Source organism: Hyla sarda, chromosome 1, assembly GCF_029499605.1.
Source record: "Hyla sarda isolate aHylSar1 chromosome 1, aHylSar1.hap1, whole genome shotgun sequence".
Taxonomy (NCBI): domain Eukaryota; kingdom Metazoa; phylum Chordata; class Amphibia; order Anura; family Hylidae; genus Hyla; species Hyla sarda.
Window position 1 is genome coordinate 201,329,616 of NC_079189.1, and position 18,995 is coordinate 201,348,610.

At 39.0% G+C, this 18,995-nt stretch overlaps 1 protein-coding gene across 2 annotated transcripts in view; it reads left to right on the forward strand.

Annotated features, from left to right (window-relative positions):
• The window catches only part of UNC5C (unc-5 netrin receptor C), a 390,559-nt gene that overhangs the window by 290,977 nt on the left and 80,587 nt on the right, over positions 1-18,995 (forward strand). For both annotated transcript variants that reach the window (XM_056567230.1, XM_056567237.1), the window contains exons 6-8: positions 3,620-3,800; positions 5,195-5,362; positions 10,695-10,859. In XM_056567230.1, the coding sequence (XP_056423205.1) occupies positions 3,620-3,800; positions 5,195-5,362; positions 10,695-10,859 (514 nt within the window). The remainder of the gene's footprint in view (positions 1-3,619; positions 3,801-5,194; positions 5,363-10,694; positions 10,860-18,995) is intronic.

Below are 18,995 nucleotides of genomic sequence, written 5' to 3' on the forward strand. Positions count from 1 at the left end.
AATTAACACTATCTTCTTTAAACAGTTTTGCAATAATTCCAAACACATTCAAATACCACTTCAAGAATCTGTCACTTAATAAATGCATGTGCATTATTGGGTGGGAATTCTGTCTGACGGACGACACAGTCCACTTTATAATGTTTTTCCTGCAACCAAAAGCATGTGCAGCCCAAATAATTCATACTCCAGACATATCTTCTTTAGTGTTGATGCCATTATCACTTAGTAAAGGATATTAAAGTGACTGTTAACAAGTGATAATGGATATGGAATAGATCACATTGTTCCTATGGAGTGTGATCTCAAAGAGGAAAAAAAAACGCTAATTCTGCTTTGTGTTTGAGAAAATACCGACAGACGCTACCTCAGAAGTTGAGGAATTATTTGTTTATGTAAATGCGGCTCAGTATTGTTTATTCATGTAGTATATTCGAAGAGAATATAACGTAATCTGTCTTCATATACTTTGCCATTGACTTCCTGGTAAATTCAGCATAGATAGGCTTCGAGTTTCTTGGCAGAGTGCCAGCACTGTATTAATCTGTCAGTGAACTTATTTGCCTTATGCTGTTTTTGCTTCTACGGTACCTCACACGGTTGGCTCTATATTTTTTTTTTCTTAACTTGGCAAGAGAAAAAATCTAGATTAGAACACCTTGCGATGACATCCAAATAAATAAGACACGTCTTCCCAGCACTGAAGTTAGTTAGTGCCTGCCCGATACCAACTAATGAAATTTGGGTTTGATTGAATTTGAACCTGGCTGCTTTTCAATAACTTTATTGGTAAAATTGAAGACTGGATACACAGACAGCATAGTGTGGAGACAAGTGGCATTTCTGTATCACATGAAGAACTGTCTCAATTAACATTAATGTAGAAAATGAAAGTGTAATTGCTCGTAGAAATCCTACAGGTCTCTGTTTCTAAACACGGGGTGTCTGCCAAAAGTGCTCAACTTCAAGATGACATTAGCTTGGCGTGGCAGAGTTTACATCTGATAATTGCTGGGCTATAGCTCTTCTCATTCATATAATCACTTCTTTGATTAATGGATTCTGTTCGCTGTTATTTATGTAATGAAATTCTGCTCTGAATTGAATTTTCTCTCTGTTTTTTTCCTTGTGTTCCAATGCAGTGTTTGTTCATGTCCTAGGGCTACCTGGGCCCAGCGTAGACAGTTAGCGTCCGTTCTTTCTCCTCGTAACTACATGTGCTTATGTAACACTTCATTTTCGTGGCATGTGGCAGTTTTCCTTTGTTAATTGGAACAAATGCACCAATTATGGAGATTCATCTCTTGATACCAATCAAGGAATAATTAGACATAACACATCTGTCTCTGAATGGAGGAAGGAGGTGAATGCAGACAAATGTACTTGGAACCACTGTGTGAAATTTGTGCTTCTGTACCCATTATGTGCCAGAGATACACACTGGGTACTGTTCCTCCCACATATTTTGATGGATTTAATGAGAATGTCTTCTCTTGTTAAGGATTTGATTGGACTTTTATCTCTTTCTAATAACAGTGCAATATTAAAAGGAACAATACATTAAAGGAGAAATGTCACCACTATTACCCCTGAGCAGAGATATGCCACACAGTACAATGGCTCTGAATGCTTTACTTCTGCCATTACTAAATATAAGAGGAGGCCAATATATTGTCATAAGATGCATACTAACCACATATCATTAGAGCAACAATGGAACTACCTATAGCATAACTATCATTGGTGACACTGGTCTCTGATCTACCCTAGAAAGCTACTTATACAAAACTTATTTGGCATTTCTTAGTGAACTGCTTATATTCACAATAGAAAAGTTATGTTTCTTTGTCCTGTTACATACTGACCCGATCATGACCTATTGATGATATCATGACCACAATGGGACGGAATTACCACCAAACGTGCTGGAATTCTGGAATGACTTGCACCACATTTATTATGAGTTTGTACTGTTTTAGAATGATACGTTTTTAGTAAGTCTGGACTATTGTGTCGATGTATTCAGTTATGATGAAGCAGCATTGCATGCTTTCATATAGAGACTTTATCAATATTTTTTTTTTTTTATATCTCTTAAGGTTTTTATATTATTACCTGAAAACATAGAATGTGTCGGCAGATAGAAACCATTTGGCCTATCTCGTCTGCCCAATATTCTAAATACTATGAAAAGTTCCTGGCCCTATCTTATATGAAGGATAGCCTTATACCTATGCCATGCATTCATAAACACTGTATTTGCAGCGACCACTTCTGCAGAAAGGCTATTCCATGCATCTAATACTCTCTCAGTAAAGTAATACTTCCTCATATTACTGCATAAACCTTTGCCCCTCTTGTGGTAGTTTTTATTCTTTTAAATATCCTCTTCTTCTTTATTTGTTCAAAGTTAGTTTTCTAACTCAATGTGAGGGTTACCACCATTAAACACGCATATGCCATATACCAGGCATACCCTGCTACCCTGATTTAGTGTTTTGTAACTATGATGGTAGTCAACATATCTGTAATTTTTATTTTATTCTGGAACTGTTGGGGACACCTCCATAGAGAAGTTAATGATGAAGCTAGATTGGATCCAAAAGGAACTATTTATATAAAGGGATAGATTATACCTCTTCCCTTTGGATCCAATTCTGGCTTTGACGCTAAAAATTGAATGAAAAACAGCAACAAAAGTGTGGGTGGGTGTGATTACCCTCCCCCTCCCTCCCCTCCGAAAAAGAATCACTGAAAAGATAAATGAATAAACTAATAAAATAAATAATTGATTGAATATGAATGAATGAATGAGTAAATAAATAAATAAATAAAGTAAATAATGATCTCCAAAATGTGATGAGGAAAACCTGCCCTACATACTAGTTTAATATACAACATATTGAACAGAACTGCTTTCTGGTGACGGCCGAGCCCGATTTACATTAACAAGGCTTTGCTTTCACATTAAATTAATTGAGCTCATGTTATATTTTTTCCTGTGGTTTCCTTTGAAGTGTACGTAATAGAGAAGAAAACTCTCTGTGAAGTACAAGAAATAAAACCTGGATGAATGTTCTCATTAGACAGGTGAACATCCCGCCTGCTCCTTGTTTTTATTTCTCTCGCACTTTAGATTAATAGTTTCATCTATTGCTAATGCTAAAACATTCTATTTAGGATACAATTTACATAGATAGAACCTTTCCGGATAGTGGCTGATCTGTCGCACAGCTCAGCAGATAATACCTAAAATTAACCAATTGACGGTAAGGAGAGGTATTTATTTATGACACAGGAGCTCTGCATCTATTTGTTCTGCTTTTATTTGTGCTGCTAGTATCAATCTACTTCAAGACATTGGGCTATTATTAATGGCTTATGACAAGACTGAAGAAGTCATTTATGGATTTTTGCTCACCAGTGCACTCTTGGCCACCGTACGAGCCGAGAGCTGTTCAGCTCCGCAATTACATGCACAGTGATCATTAAATTGTTTCCAAAATACAATATTCTTGCAAAGTGAAAAATGTGCTATAGAACTGTTTCATTTCCTAGGATAAGTTTGGATGGAAATGCCAAGTAGGCAATAATATATTCAAAATGCATTCTTTTATAGGTGGAATGGTTGAAAAATGAGGATATCATTGATCCTGTAGAAGATCGGAATTTCTACATCACAATTGATCATAACCTTATCATCAAACAAGCAAGGCTTTCAGACACTGCCAATTATACGTGTGTTGCCAAAAATATTGTAGCCAAAAGAAGAAGTACTACAGCAACTGTAATTGTATATGGTGAGACATTGATCCATTCTCTATAAAGAATACCTAGCGTCTAGACACTGTGTGAGCTATTTAGAATATCTGTAGAAATAGTAAGCAGTGGAGGGCAGCATGTAACTTTGGGATTCATAAATATTTAGGATAATCCACTAGGGTTCCTTTATGAACAAAATATTTTCTCACACAGAGCATGCCCCCTGTGAATATTCCCTACCATAGGCCGACATACCGAGCCAAAATATGTCAATGATGTGCAGCTACCATAAGACTGGGTTCACAATCCTAAAAACATAAGAAAAATATGGCGATAGAATAGGAGTAAACTACAGATACATTTTTAATGTTATTGCTTAGTGAAAGTCTATGGAAAATGAGCCATCAGTGTAAGCTAGTCAATCCAACATTGGAATTACAGCCATCTTTTTAAACTGTATGTGCACTGATTCAATGGTAAGAAGAAATTTGAGGAGGCACTGGAATTGCAGTTACTCGAAGTTTATTCCATCAACTCATGGACACAACAATGGCCTACGGGCCGTTTCTCGCTCACATGCGCTTAATCATGGCCAATTGATTGGCCATGATTAAGCGCATGTGAGCGAGAAACAGCCTCCTCAAATTTCTTCTTACCATTGGATTACTATATCTTTATGTTCCGAGGATAGAGCACGGATAATCAATACCCTCTACAGTGCCCAGGTGTAAACCAGATTCGCACTACAATAGCCAGCAATAAGATTAAGGTACGTGGCAGTTCCGTACTCTCTATTTTCTCCTATATGGAAGTATGTGCACTAATCTTCACTTTTCCATAGACTTTTATAGAGAACATGCTGATATTAGAAATAAATATTTGTATTTATTTTTTTATATTTTAGGGCCATTTTTTTATTGTGATTTTACAATGTGCGAACCCAGCTTAAATAGAAGTACTAATTAATCTGTTTATACACTATTTAGCTTTAATTATTGATGTGTCACAAGGGGATAATTATTAATAGTAGTGTTGTTGTTGTTTTTGTTTTTAGTTTATTAAGGTTATTTTATAACAATTAGTATATTCATAATATATAAAATATTAATGTTTGTATAAACAGTACATTCTGATCTTAGAATTTGACTATTATGCTGCCATGACATAGGTGCTACATTACCACACATTATACACACCTCAGTTGATGCAAACCGTCTTTTTAAAAGAATGCCATACTAACTGAAGGATCTGCTGCTGAGTGGTGTATTATAAAGAATAATGAACACCCTACTATAAAGTCACCTCATAGTTCCATAATCTGTATAAATACCCTCAACCTGTTGCATATATATAGTCTAATAAGAGAAGTTGGGAATTACTGTGCCATTAATTGATATTATGTAGTTGATTGTTATAATTTGTTTCTTTCTAGTAAATGGTGGTTGGTCCACATGGACAGAGTGGTCTGCATGCAGTAATCGATGTGGGAAAGGTTTCCAGAAGCGTACAAGGATGTGCACCAATCCTGCTCCACTCAATGGAGGATCTGTCTGTGATGGCCAAAGTGTCCAGAAGATAAGTTGCACTACCCTCTGCCCAGGTAATAACTTGACATCGGTTTATGTATTTTTAAATATTGAACAACCATATCACCACTCTGTGGTCAATGTGGTCTTATAAATGGGACCTTGACTGATAATGAGAAGTAAGTAGTAGTGTAACTGTAAAGTCTGAAGGAGCTAATCTGCAATACCTGACATGGTGCATTGAGGAGAATAGACCAGATGCAAATTACAAAGTTAGAATAACACAAACTAACCTCTTTTAACTCTTTTTCCACCAAAAAGCTCCTATTCATAACATGAGATCATGACTAGTTAACCTGCTCATTCTTTGGCTATGTTCAAACAATGTGTTTTTTTCCGGCATTTTTTGATTTGTAAAAAATGCTTCTGCAAAATTGTGTTCGCAGTCTATGTAAAAGTGGTTATCTATGTGAAAAATATTTTTTTTGAGCCACCAAAATAAAGATGTCCATCAAAAAAAAAAAAAAAATGTATCCCCTATCTGCTCGGCCTCGGCTCGGGTCTGCTAATGCGCGTTTTGTACCCAGCACGTCAGCTGGTCAAAACATGACCCCTCTATTTATCTCTATGGGAGAGGAGGAGACACATGAAGGCTTTGTCTCTGCCTTTCCAATAGAGATGAATGGAGGGGATGTGTTACGACCAGCCGACGTGCTGTGTGCGAAATGTAATTTACGCAAGTCATGGCCCCTTATGGGAGATTGCAGGAGGTCCAACCTCTTGGATAGGGGAAAATTTTTATTTCACTCAACATAACTTTTAAGTGACATGTCACTTATTTACGAGGCCGAAAAAATGTGGACATATTTTTACATATTGTGTGCACAGACAACCACTTTTACATAAAATTACATAGAGCATGATCTTCTTAAAAATGCGGACAGAATTTTGCAGAAGCATATTTTACAAATGAAATACATCTGAAAAAACACTGTGGGGGAGATCTATCAAAAACTGTGCAGAGGAAGAGTGGTGTTGTTGCCCATGGCAACCAATCAGATCGCTTCTTTTATGTTTAACTCCTTAACGATAATGGAAGTAAATGTACGTCATGATGAAGTGGTACTTAAAGCACCATGACGTACATTTACGCTCTGCCATGATCTCGAGCACCGAACAAGTACTCGCGTCATGCGTGGCAGGTCCCGGCTGCTATCAGCAGCCAGGGACCCCTTCGGTAATGGCGGAATCCGCCATTGCGATGATGTCTGCCATTAACCCCTCAGATGCCGTGATCAATACAGATCACGGTATCTGTGGCAGTGCGGTACTTTAAATGGATGATAGGATTGCCCGCAGCGCTGCCACGAGGAGAGCCGATCATCCATAATGGCGGGCGGAGGTCCCCTCACCTGCCTCCATCTGTCTCCTGGGGTCTTCTTCTCTGGTCTGAGATGGAGCAGACCAGAGCAGAAGATCATCGATAACGCTGATCAGTGCTATGCCCTATGCATAGCACTGAACAGTATTAGCATTTAAATGATTGCTATAAATAATTCCCAATGGGGACTATTAAAATGTAAAACAAAGTAAAAAAGATGTAAAAAAAAAAAAAAAAGTAAAGTAAAAAAAATTTGAAAAATCCCCTCCCCAATAAAAATTTAAATCATCTGTTTTTCCCATTTTACCCCCCAAAAAAGCGTTAAAAAAATTATTAGTATCGCTGCATACAGCCCTGTATACAGAAAAAAATGAAAGTTATATGGTGGTCAAAATAGGGAAATTTCAAACATACTAATTTTGATTAAACAGTTTGCGATTTTTTTTAAAGCGGTACAATTATAAAGAGACATATACCATGGGTATACTTTTAATCGTATTGACCCACAGAATAAAAAAAAACATAATTTTTTACTGTAAAGTGTACAGCATGAAAAGAAAACCTTTTAAAATTAGCTAAATTGTGGTTTTCTTTTCAATTTTCCCACGTAAATAAAATTTTTTTGGTTGTGCCGTACATTTTGTGGTAAAATAAGTGATGTCATTACAAAACAAAATTGATGATGCAAAAAACAAGCCCTCATATGGGTCTGTGGATAGAAACATAAAAGAGTTATGATTTTTAGAAGACGAGGAGGAAAAAAACAAAAAATCAAAAATAAAATTGGCCTGGTCCTTAAAGCATACCCGTCAGATCCAACAAAAAAAATATTTTTAAATATATTACTCAGTACCTAATCCTGGCCATGTACATCAAATTTTTATGTGTCTAGCACCTTTATTTATTACACTTTTAATTTAGCTCGCTAGTGTGAATTCCTCTCAAAGGGAGGGGGCGTGGCCTCACTGTGCAATGCATCTCCCCTAGCATTAGCAAAACTACAACTCCCAGCTTGTCCTCACTGACAGTAGTGGGACACAAGCTGACAGTGGGAGGATTTTTCCTCCAGCTGTGAGCCCTGAGCTCAAAGCTGTCAATCAAGGAGGTGTGTCCATGACATAGGTGATGATGCATGGACACAGCAGGACTAGTATGTGTCCAACGGTCGGGGGGGGGGCAGTTGTTTGATTGGCTTTTTCAATATGAAATACTGAAAATTTTCTAATGAAAGCAGTTAACCCCTTAAGCCCATTTTGGCCTTAAGGACTCAGACAATTTAATTTTTACGTTTTCATTTTTTCCTCCTCGCCTTCTAAAAATCATAACTTTTATATTTTCATCCACAGACTAGTATGAGGGCTTGTTTTTTGCGCGACCAGTTGTCCTTTGTAATGAAATCACTCATTATATCATAAAATGTATGGCACAACCAAAAAACACTATTTTTGTGGGGAAATTAAAACGAAAAACGCAATTTTGCTAATTTTGGAAGGTTTCGTTTTCACGCCGTACAATTTATGGTAAAAATGACGTGTGTTCTTTATTCTGAGGGTCAATACGATTAAAATGATACCCATTATTACATACTTTTATATTATTGTTGCGCTTAAAAAAAATCACAAACTTTTTAACCAAATTAGTACGTTTATAATCCCTTTATTTTGATGACCTATAACTTTTTTATTTTTCCGTATAAGTGGCGGTATGGGGGCTCATTTTTTGCGCCATGATCTTTACTTTTTTTTGAGACCACATTTGCATATAAAAAACTTTTAATACATTTTTTATAATTTTTTTTAAATAAAATGTATTAAAAAAGTAGGAATTTTGGACTTTTTTTTTTTCGTTCACGCCGTTAACCGTACGGGATCATTAACATTTTATTTTAATAGTTCGGACATTTACGCACGCGGCGATACTAAATATGTCTATAAAAAAAAAATTTACGCTTTTTGGGGGTAAAATAGGAAAAAACGGACGTTTTACTTTTTTATTGGGGGAGGGGATTTTTCACTTTTTTTTTACTTTTACATTTTTTTTTTATTTTTTTTACACTTGAATAGTCCCCATAGGGGACTATTCATAGCAATACCATGATTGCTAATACTGATCTGCTCTATGTATAGGACATAGAACAGATCAGTGTTTTCGGTTATCTTCTGCTCTGGTCTGCTCGATCACAGACCAGAGCAGGAGACGCCGGGAGCCGCACGGAGGAAGGTGAGGGGACCTCCGTGCGGCGTTATGAATGATCGGATCCCCGCAGCAGCGCTGCGGGCGATCCGATCATTCATTCAAATCGCGCACTGCCGCAGATGCCGGGATCTGTATTGATCTCGGCACCTGAGGGGTTAATGGCGGACGCCCGCGAGATCGCGGGCGTCGGCCATTGCCGGCGGGTCCCTGGCTGCGATCAGCAGCCGGGATCAGCCGCGCATGACACGGGCATCGCTCCGATGCCCGCGGTTATGCTTAGGACGTAAATGTACGTCCTGGTGCGTTAAGTACCACCGCACCAGGACGTACATTTACGTCCTGCGTCCTTAAGGGGTTAAAAAACCTATTGGTTTCGCATTCTTTACAACATATCAAAAGTTTTTGTAACTGACAGTGCCCAATTAAGGGGTTAAAGAGACCTGTGAAAAATGAATTAAGTTGTTACGCCTAGCGCTCCGGGTCCCCGCTCCTCCCCGGAGCGCTCACGGCGTCTCTCTCCCTGCAGCGCCCCGGTCAGTCCCGCTGACCGGGAGCGCTGCACTGACATGGCCGTCGGGGATGCGATTCGCAGAGCGGGACGCGCCCGCTCGCGAGTCGCATCCCAGGTCACTTACCCGTTTCGGTCCTCTGCTGTCATGTGCTGGCGCGCGCGGCTCCGCTCTCTAGGGCGCGCGCGCGCCAGCTCTCTGAGACTTAAAGGGCCAGTGCACCAATGATTGGTGCCTGGCCCAATTAGCTTAATTGGCTTCCATCTGCTCCCAGACTATATCTGATCACTGCCCCTGCACTCCCTTGCCTGATCTTGTTGCCTTGTGCCAGTGAAAGCGTTTAGTGTGTCCAAAGCCTGTGTTACCTGAACTCCTGCTATCCATCTTGACTACGAACCTTGCCGCCTGCCCCCGACCTTCTACTATGTCTGACCTTGCCTCTGCCTAGTCCTTCTGTCCCACGCCTTCTCAGCAGTCAGGGAGGTTGAGCCGTTGCTAGTGGATACGACCTGGTTGCTACTGCCGCAGCAAGACCATCCCGCTTTGCGGCGGGCTCTGGTGAAAACCAGTAGCCTCTTAGAACCGGTCCACCAGCACGGTCCACGCCAATCCCTCGCTGACACAGCGGATCCACAACCTGTGAGCCGAATCGTGACATAAGTGATCTGATTGGTTGCCATGGCCAACTGCACCACTCTTTCTTTGCACAGTTTTTGATAAATCTCCCCCTGTGTGAATATAGCCTCATATGCCAATCTTATGTGTACAATGATATACTTTTCTTGTTGCTCACTTACACTCTATACACCGTTTATGTATGCTTCTCTCATACTCAAAACTTTACAGATTTGTGCAACACATTGCAATCATATTTTGATACTGTTGTGGTGACCCACGGTATATGGCGGGACCACAGGGTGTAGCGGTGTAGGTGGTGGGGCCAGATGATATTAACCCCGGGGGCAAGATGTTGTTAACCCCTAGTGTTCGTGACGCCAGGATGTGGTTGTATGGTGTAGGGCACCGCCGAGAACCTACCCAGAAACGGCATATACTAAATGAGAGTCCAAAGCAGGTTTTGATGCAACTGGAACTTTCCTAAAGAAGGCAGTATAACAGTTCTCACAGATAGCCAACATCCACAGAGGTGACGCAGACACAGGCTTGCTTGGACTTGTAGTGGTAATAATGAGTAGCCTGAATATGATGCAGCTAATCCATAAGATTAAAAACATATCATAAGGCATTTTCCTGATCATTTTGAACAGCACACATGTATGCCTTATCATAACTTTTCTCTTTATTTCCTTTTTCCTTCAGAGGATGGTGAATGGACGGCATGGAGCAAATGGTCAACTTGTGGGACAGAGTGCACACATTGGCGCCGCAGAGATTGTGCCAACCCTCCGCCAAGAAATGGAGGAAAAGACTGTGAGGGCCCTGTATTACAGTCAAAGAACTGCACTGATGGATTATGTATGCAAAGTAAGGACATGACTGCATGACTGATAAACACTAGCTGCATGCCTTGTTTATTCTCCGCTAATGCCATAGATCTTAATTAATCTCTGTATTTTGTTTCCTACTATGAAATCCTTTTGTGCTTTGTGTCTTTGCCAGGAGTTATTCTAAATTACTGTTATGTCAGTCCAATTTAAGTGAAAGGCATTTTCCTTAACCCCTTATGGACATAGTCGTTTTATTCATTGTTTTATCTCTACATTTTGAAAGCTGTAACATTTTTATTTGTCTTTCAACATAACCTAATGAGGGTCTGAGCATTATTTTTATTTATTTATTTATTTTACGTGGGGGAGTGCACAAAAATGAACATTTCTACATTCCAAGGGCAATAATGGGTTTGTTTGTTTGCCCTGTTGAAGTTGTTTTTTTGTTTCTTTTTCTTTTTATGGGACATCTTGTAGTTTGTAAAGGGAATGTGCTACTTATATAGTACAGCATATTATGGCTATCATTATTATAAGTCCATGGCAGACATGTCAGCCCTCTGCTGACATTACATTGGTCCCCTTTAAACAAATGATAAGCAGGGGTGCCAGGAGTCTGAACCTGGCTAATCTAATATACTCCACATAGGTCATCAATTTTGGAAAGCTGGATAACCCCTTTCAAATGTCACCTGTAGTATATTATTCATTTTTTCTATTTTATTTCTTTACATAGCTCTGACATATTCACTGTACAGACATTGTCTTCATTCATATTGGATACTGTCTCCATCCAGACTCAAAATGAGGTTATCTATATATTTTTAATGTGTGCAAGGAAACCAGAGAATCTCTATGCAAACAACGGGAGAGCATATATAGATCATGCAGATGTTGCCTATGGTAACATTTTAAAAGGATGTGATTATGTATAACTTATCCCCTATCCACAGGATTGGGAATAAGTGTCTGGTTGTGGGGGTCCAAAGGGTGTTTGGCTGTGTAGGCCATCACTGCTGTTCAGCAGGATTGAATCTTGGAAGGTGGAGGCCAGAACGCTCAGAGGAGAAGAAACAGACTTGTGAATTCATTAGAGAGAGCCAGGCCCTCTTCACTAAATTGTGGGTATACCAGTGGTCAGGTCCCTCGTGATCAGACCCTGTGGATAGGGGATAAGCGTAGCATAACTAGAGAAAATGGAGGACTCCATGCTGTCCATGACCAATAGTGGGCACATCAACACGAGTCAATGGCTTAGATATGCTAAAATTCCAATAAGACGAAGTCCAACCATTGTGACCATATTGACCTCTAGAATAAAACATTGATCCACTTTTGATTTTCCCGCTTATTGGCCTTATAGTCAGCCCCTGACTATCCAACACCCAGCCATGTGGCCTTTGGAAAAAGATAAGTATCACTCACAGGAGGCAAAAGGCATGATGCACTCACACTTTCCTACCAGTGTTACCATTTGCTCTACCAGTGGACACCAGGTGGATTTTGATGGCATACCCTCGCTATCTATCAGTGTCTTTACTGTAGAAATAATAAAACCTACTCCTAGTCCTAATGCCTTCTTTAAAGTTGTTTTCTTTCCCTGAAGTGTCCCCCTATAGTGTTTGATGAATGCAATGTAACACATACTGTAAAGATTACTTATGGAAATGTATTATGTATTTTCCAGATTTGCCTGGTTCATTCAATGCATTTACATGAGAGAAAGTGAGGTTCCCATTACCATTATTCTTTCATAAAACTCTGTAGCATAGAGTCCCATAATGAAAAACCCAGTAGAATATTGGCACACATAGCCCTAGGGTGTTTCCAGTTCCTTAGTGTCTGAGTTTAATGGTAATATTGTAATGGTTTCCTATATACAAGTCAGAAACATATAATCCTGCTCTATGATCCATCACTGCTGAGAAGATTGATTTGTCAGGCTTTATAGCTCTTTCTGAAACTAACAAGTTGCTTCCCATTCCTTCTGTCTTTATTTCTTTCCTCCTCCCTATTCCGTTATGTCTTCTGCCATTAGTTTTATCGCTTCTATCTAATAAGTTCAGCATTTCATATTTACTTGGTTCCTGAAGGGGGTAACAGTGATCACGAAAAAATGGTTACAGGAGATTGCATGTACTGTGGTGTACAGAATAAAAAATCAAGGGAAGGCAAGCATGCGGGCTGGTGTGAAGTGACTTACCTTTCTCTGGGCTCTGTTATTTTTCATATTGACAGAGCTACTCATTTAAAAAGTAATAAATTATGTATCTAGATATCTATCTATCTCCTATTTATCTATCTATCCATCTATCTATCTCCTATTTATCTATCTATCTCCTATCTATCTATCTATCTATGCAGAGAAGGCAGCAGCACTTACTGGATATAGGTGAATAATGTGCGGCTTTATTCACAAAACATCAAGATAGCGACGTTTCAGCCTTCTCACAAGGCCTTTGTCAAAGCTTGACAAAGGCCTTGTGAGAAGGCTGAAACGTCGCTATCCTGATGTTTTGTGAATAAAGCCGCACATTATTCACCTATATCCAGTAAGTGCTGCTGCCTTCTCTGCATATCTACCTGGGACTTGCGACCAAGTACACCAGCTAGCACAAACCTTCACTCCGTAGTGCTGCCCACTTCTCTTTATTATCTATCTATCTATCTCATATCTATCTATCTATCTATCTATCTCATATATATCTCATATCTATCTATCTATCTCATATGTATCTCATATCTATCTATCTCATATCTATCTATCTCATATCTATCTATCTCATATCTATCTATCTATCTATCTATCTCATATCTATCTATTTCATATCTATCTATCTATCTATCTCATATCTATCTATCTATCTATCTATCTATCTCATATCTATCTATCTATCTATCTCATATGTATCTCATGTCTATCTATCTCATATCTATCTATCTCATATCTATCTTTCTATATATCTATCTCATATCTATCTATCTATCTCATATCTATCTATCTATCTATCTATCTATCTATCTATCTCATATCTCCTATGAATCTTTCTTTCTACCTCCAGGGCTGCAATCAGATGCCCAGACCAAATGAAATAAAGGTGGCCACTGCCAACAGGGGGTGGCTAGTCAAGGTTATTGAAATCATATCAGTGTAATGACGGATCAGTGCCCTGGCATGTCACTCAGTCTGGCCGATTACAGGAGATGGATTCCATTATAGTCTATGGAGCCCCTCTCTTGCATTGAGTGCCAAGCAGGGAATGAAAAGCCACAGTGTGGGCTTTACCCAGCTATAACAAAGAATGGGAGGAGGTCTCAGTACTAGGACTCTGACCAATCTTAAGTTGTGGCATGCCTATGTGCCATGACAAAAAACTGTATTTAAATGCCAGTAATACTTTATATTTTTACATTTTGTCTCCATGTAGTGATGTAGATTACTGCAGTGACAATACCACACTGTAAATATAAGTGATGCTGTCAGTACATGTTGCAGCATCTCCGGTGCAAAAGGGCATCATAGACCCTTCCATATAAGCCAAAATGGAGAGCGGCTTCTATTCTGGAGGACTCTAGCGGCCCTTGTAATGAATGAATAATACTACAGCTGCTGTAGATAAAATGCCTGTTTTTGGCTTTTCCTGGTAAAATCAGCCATTTGATGAGACATCCCCTTTAATAGAATACATTCTCTGTGATATTTAAACCCCTTAGCACAACAACAATAATTAACATTATAAAACACAGCATGCTTCCCCGTCTTCCCCCGACTGTGCAAGCAGAGGAGTCTTTAGACTCGAAGCCTTTTAGATATAACCCACACTCCCCAGCTTTAATTGTCTGTTCAATAAATGTATTGAAAAAAAAAACTGTGCAGATTGTTTTGTGATATTAAAAAAGCCGGGGAATACTGTAATTTCTCCCCACCCTGGAAATAGCTTGCGCTCTCACAGTCAGTTTCATTGGTCGCGTGTATATTATGCCTGCGTGAAGGATTATTTTGATAACTGCACTGAATCCAAATCCAGCATGAACATGCATTTTCATTTCCCCTATTATTTTTTTATTTATTGATCTATTTTCCTTAAACTATTCCTGACAGTAATGCCTCAGACCCAGGAGGAAGTAATGTTGGCTTTAATGCAGAATACAGCAGCACGGTTGGAAGGAAGCTTTGACTGGATTATTGCTGCTTTTTGGCTCCTGATTAGCGGATCCATCAGCGCTTCATTAATATCACTATGACAGATCAATAGGGCCTTTTATTAGGCTGTGTATTCCGCCATAAATCCACAATCTATACAACTATTGATTTCTGTTTGGAGAAGTGTTTTACCCGCAAAGCGGTCGCTTTTGTCTCACGCTCGCTGTGGTGTTTCTAAAATGTGACATTTATTCAGACTGATGTTCTTTCTGCTACCAGACAGCTCTCTATCTATTAGGACATCTATAGCATGTCATCACAGAACGATACTGATTCAAGGAATAGCCCCCACTGAACGCCCCCCCAGCTTCTTGTTTATCTATCATCTATCTATCTATCTATCTATCTATCTATCATCTATCTCATATCTATCTGTCACCTATCTATCTATCTATCTATCTATCTATCTATCTATCTATCATCTATCTCATATCTATCTATCACCTATCTATCTATCTATCTATCTCTCTATCATCTATCTCATATCTATCTATCATCTATCTCATATCTATCTATCACCTATCTATCTATCTATCTATCTATCATCTATCTCATATCTATCTATCACCTATCTATCTATCTATCTATCTATCATCTATCTCATATCTATCTATCACCTATCTATCTATCTATCTATCTATCTATCTATCTATCTATCTATCTATCTATCTATCTATCTATCATCTATCTCATATCTATCTATCACCTATCTATCTATCTATCTATCTATCTATCTATCTATCATCTATCTCATATCTATCTATCACCTATCTATCTATCTATCTATCTATCTATCATCTATCTCATATCTATCTATCACCTATCTATCTATCTATCTATCTATCTATCTATCTATCTATCATCTATCTCATATCTATCTATCACCTATCTATCTATCTATCTATCTATCTATCTATCATCTATCTCATGTCTATCTATCTATCATCTATCTATCATCTATCTCATATCTATCTATCTATCTATCTATCTATCATCTATCTATCATCTATCTCATATCTATCTATCTCCTATCTATCTATCATCTATCTCATGTCTATCTATCTATCTATCTATCTATCTATCTGTCTGTCTGTCTGTCTGTCTGTCTGTCTGTCTGTCTATCTGACTGTCTGTCTGTCTGTCTGTCTATCTATCTATCTAACAAACTATCTATCTGCCAGTCTATCTATCTATCTATCTATCTATCTATCTATTATCTATCTAGCCATCTATTTATCTAATATCTATATATCTATCTATCTATCTATCTATTTATCTATCCATCTATCTAGGTAGAAAAAGCAAATATGGGCAGCACTGGAAAAGTAATATTCTGGTGCTAGCTATGTTGGACTTGGTCCCAATGTGAAAGTCCCAAATACGTAGAAAGCAGAAAAATAGCAGCACACAGGTACTTTGGTGAAAAAAATGTGGTCTTTATTCACCCATCATCAGAGGCGACTTTTCGGTTGCCTCTCGCAGCCATTGTCACCTCTGATGATGGGTGAATAAAGACCACATTTTTTTCACCAAAGTACCTGTGTGCTGCTATTTTTCTGCTATCTATCTATCCATCTATCTATCTATCTACTGTATCTCTATTTTGGAGCCTGCATAGCCTTCATTGATTCCCTCAAGAGTGTGGTGAATGTATAGAAAGAGTGGACAGTGTGTACAGTATGACTTTTTCGGACATTTTGTGGTTTGGGTTAACTAAATAGTTATTTAACCCCTTAAGGACCATGCCCATTTTAGCCTTAAAGGGGTACTCCGCTGCCGCCACACCTCCTCCCATAGACTTGCATTGAGGGGTGAGGGAGTGACGTCATGAGGGGGTGGAGCTATGACATCACAAGCTCCCAGTGCCGGCTCCAGCGTTCGGAACAGTTTGTTCCAAACACTGAGCAGCGGATTACCCCTTTAAGGACCAAGCCAATTTTATTTTAGCAATTTTGTTTTTTCCTCCTTACCTTAAAAAATCATAACCTTTTTATACTTTAATACACAGACCCATGTAAGGGCTTGTTTTTTGCATCATCAATTTTACCATAAAATGTACGGCACAACCAAAAAAACATTATTTTACTTGGGGAAATTGAAAAGAAAACCGCAATTTAAGACATTTTGGAAGATTTGGTTTTCACACTGTACACTTTACTTTAAAAATGACATGTTTTCTTTATTCTGTGGGTAAATACAATTAAAATAATACCCATGTTATTTTTCTATAATGGTACCACTTTAAAAAAAATCTCAAACTATTTTAACAAAATTTGTATGTTTAAAATTGTCCTATTTTGACCACCTATAACTTTCTAATTTTCCGTATATGGGGGCGGTGTGAGGGCAAATTTTTTGTGCCATGATCTGTAGTTTTCTTTAATGTTATCACTTTTTCTTATATTTTACATTTTAATCACTTTTTATTAATTTTTGGGGGAATAAAATGTGACTTTTTTTTTTTCATGTTTACGCCGTTCACCATACGGTATAATTAACATTATATTTTGATAGTTCGGACATCTATGCACATTGCAATACCAAATATGTTTATTCATAATTTTTTACACTTTTTGGGGGTAAAATGGGAAAAAGGGACGATTTACATTTTTATTGGGGGAGGGAATTTTTCACATTAACTTTTTTTTTTTTTTTACATTTTTATACTTTTTATTTTTTTTTACCCCCATAGGGGACTACTTATAGCAATCATTTGATTGCAAATACTGTTCAGTACTATGCATATGGCATAGCATTGATCAGTGTTATTGGCGATCTTCTGCTCTGGTCTGCTCGATCTCTGACCAGAGCAGAAGACTCCAGGAGATGGCCAGAGGCAGGTGAGGGGACCTCCGGCCGCCATGCCGGATGATCGGATCCTCGCGGCAGCGCTGTGGGTGATCAGAGCATCCATTTTAAGTGCCGCACAGCCGCAGATGCCATGATCTGCATTGATCACAGCATCTGAGGGGTTAATGGCGGACATCAGCACAATCTCTGATATCTGCCATTACCGGCGGGTCCCTGGCTGATAGCAGCCGGGATCTGCTGTGCATGAATTGAGCACCGGTCTGGTGCCCGCGGTCCTTACAAAGCATAAATGTGTGTCACGGTGCACAAAGAACCGCGGCACCATGAGATACATTTACGTCCATTGTTGTTAAGGGAAGGGTCACACATAGTATATACGCAGCATATTTCACTCTGTGGTAAATCCACTGCACAACGGGAAATATACGGCAAATTCTCCTATGAGCACACACCTGCGGCAGCCTTGTGAGTGCAGGAAAGCTTGAAGATGGGCCGAGAGCCTCCAAAGCTCAGTGGGGGAGATTTATCAAAACCTGTGCAGAGGAAGAGTGATGCAGTTGCCCATAGCAACCAATCAGATTGCTTCTTTCATTTTCCACAGGCCTCTAAAGAGGCCTGTGGAAAATGAAAGAAGCAATCTGATTGGTTGCTATGGGCAACTGCACCACTCTTCCTCTGCACAGGTTTTGATGAATCTCCCCCAGTGTGTACACAGGGCTGCTGCAAGGTAGCCCTGTGTGTGTTTGTTCATAGGAGAATAAGCAGCGTATTTCTCGCAGCATAAAATACCCTGTGTAAACGGTATGTGTGACCTAACCCTAAAGAGAATATGTCTACTTTATGTCATGCTCCAAGCTGTGGATATTAGCAGATAGCTTATAGGGAGATAAAACAAATGATACTTGTCTCTTAGCTGATGGCTTTTGGTAAAAATTTAAAATGATGTTTTTCTTCCAAGCGTCTTCGAGACTGGACTACAGATACAGCATGCCCATCCACCCTGTCCTGCACGGTTCATGTACAGGGGTTGACTTCCAGCATTGAGCCCTTTACATCAAGTTTGCAGGGTAGGGAGGGTAGGTTTGGGGAGGATGCTGAACTGCATGTATGCTGCAGTTCAGCATCCCCGTCCAGAGCAGGAGAGGTTTGCTATGGGGA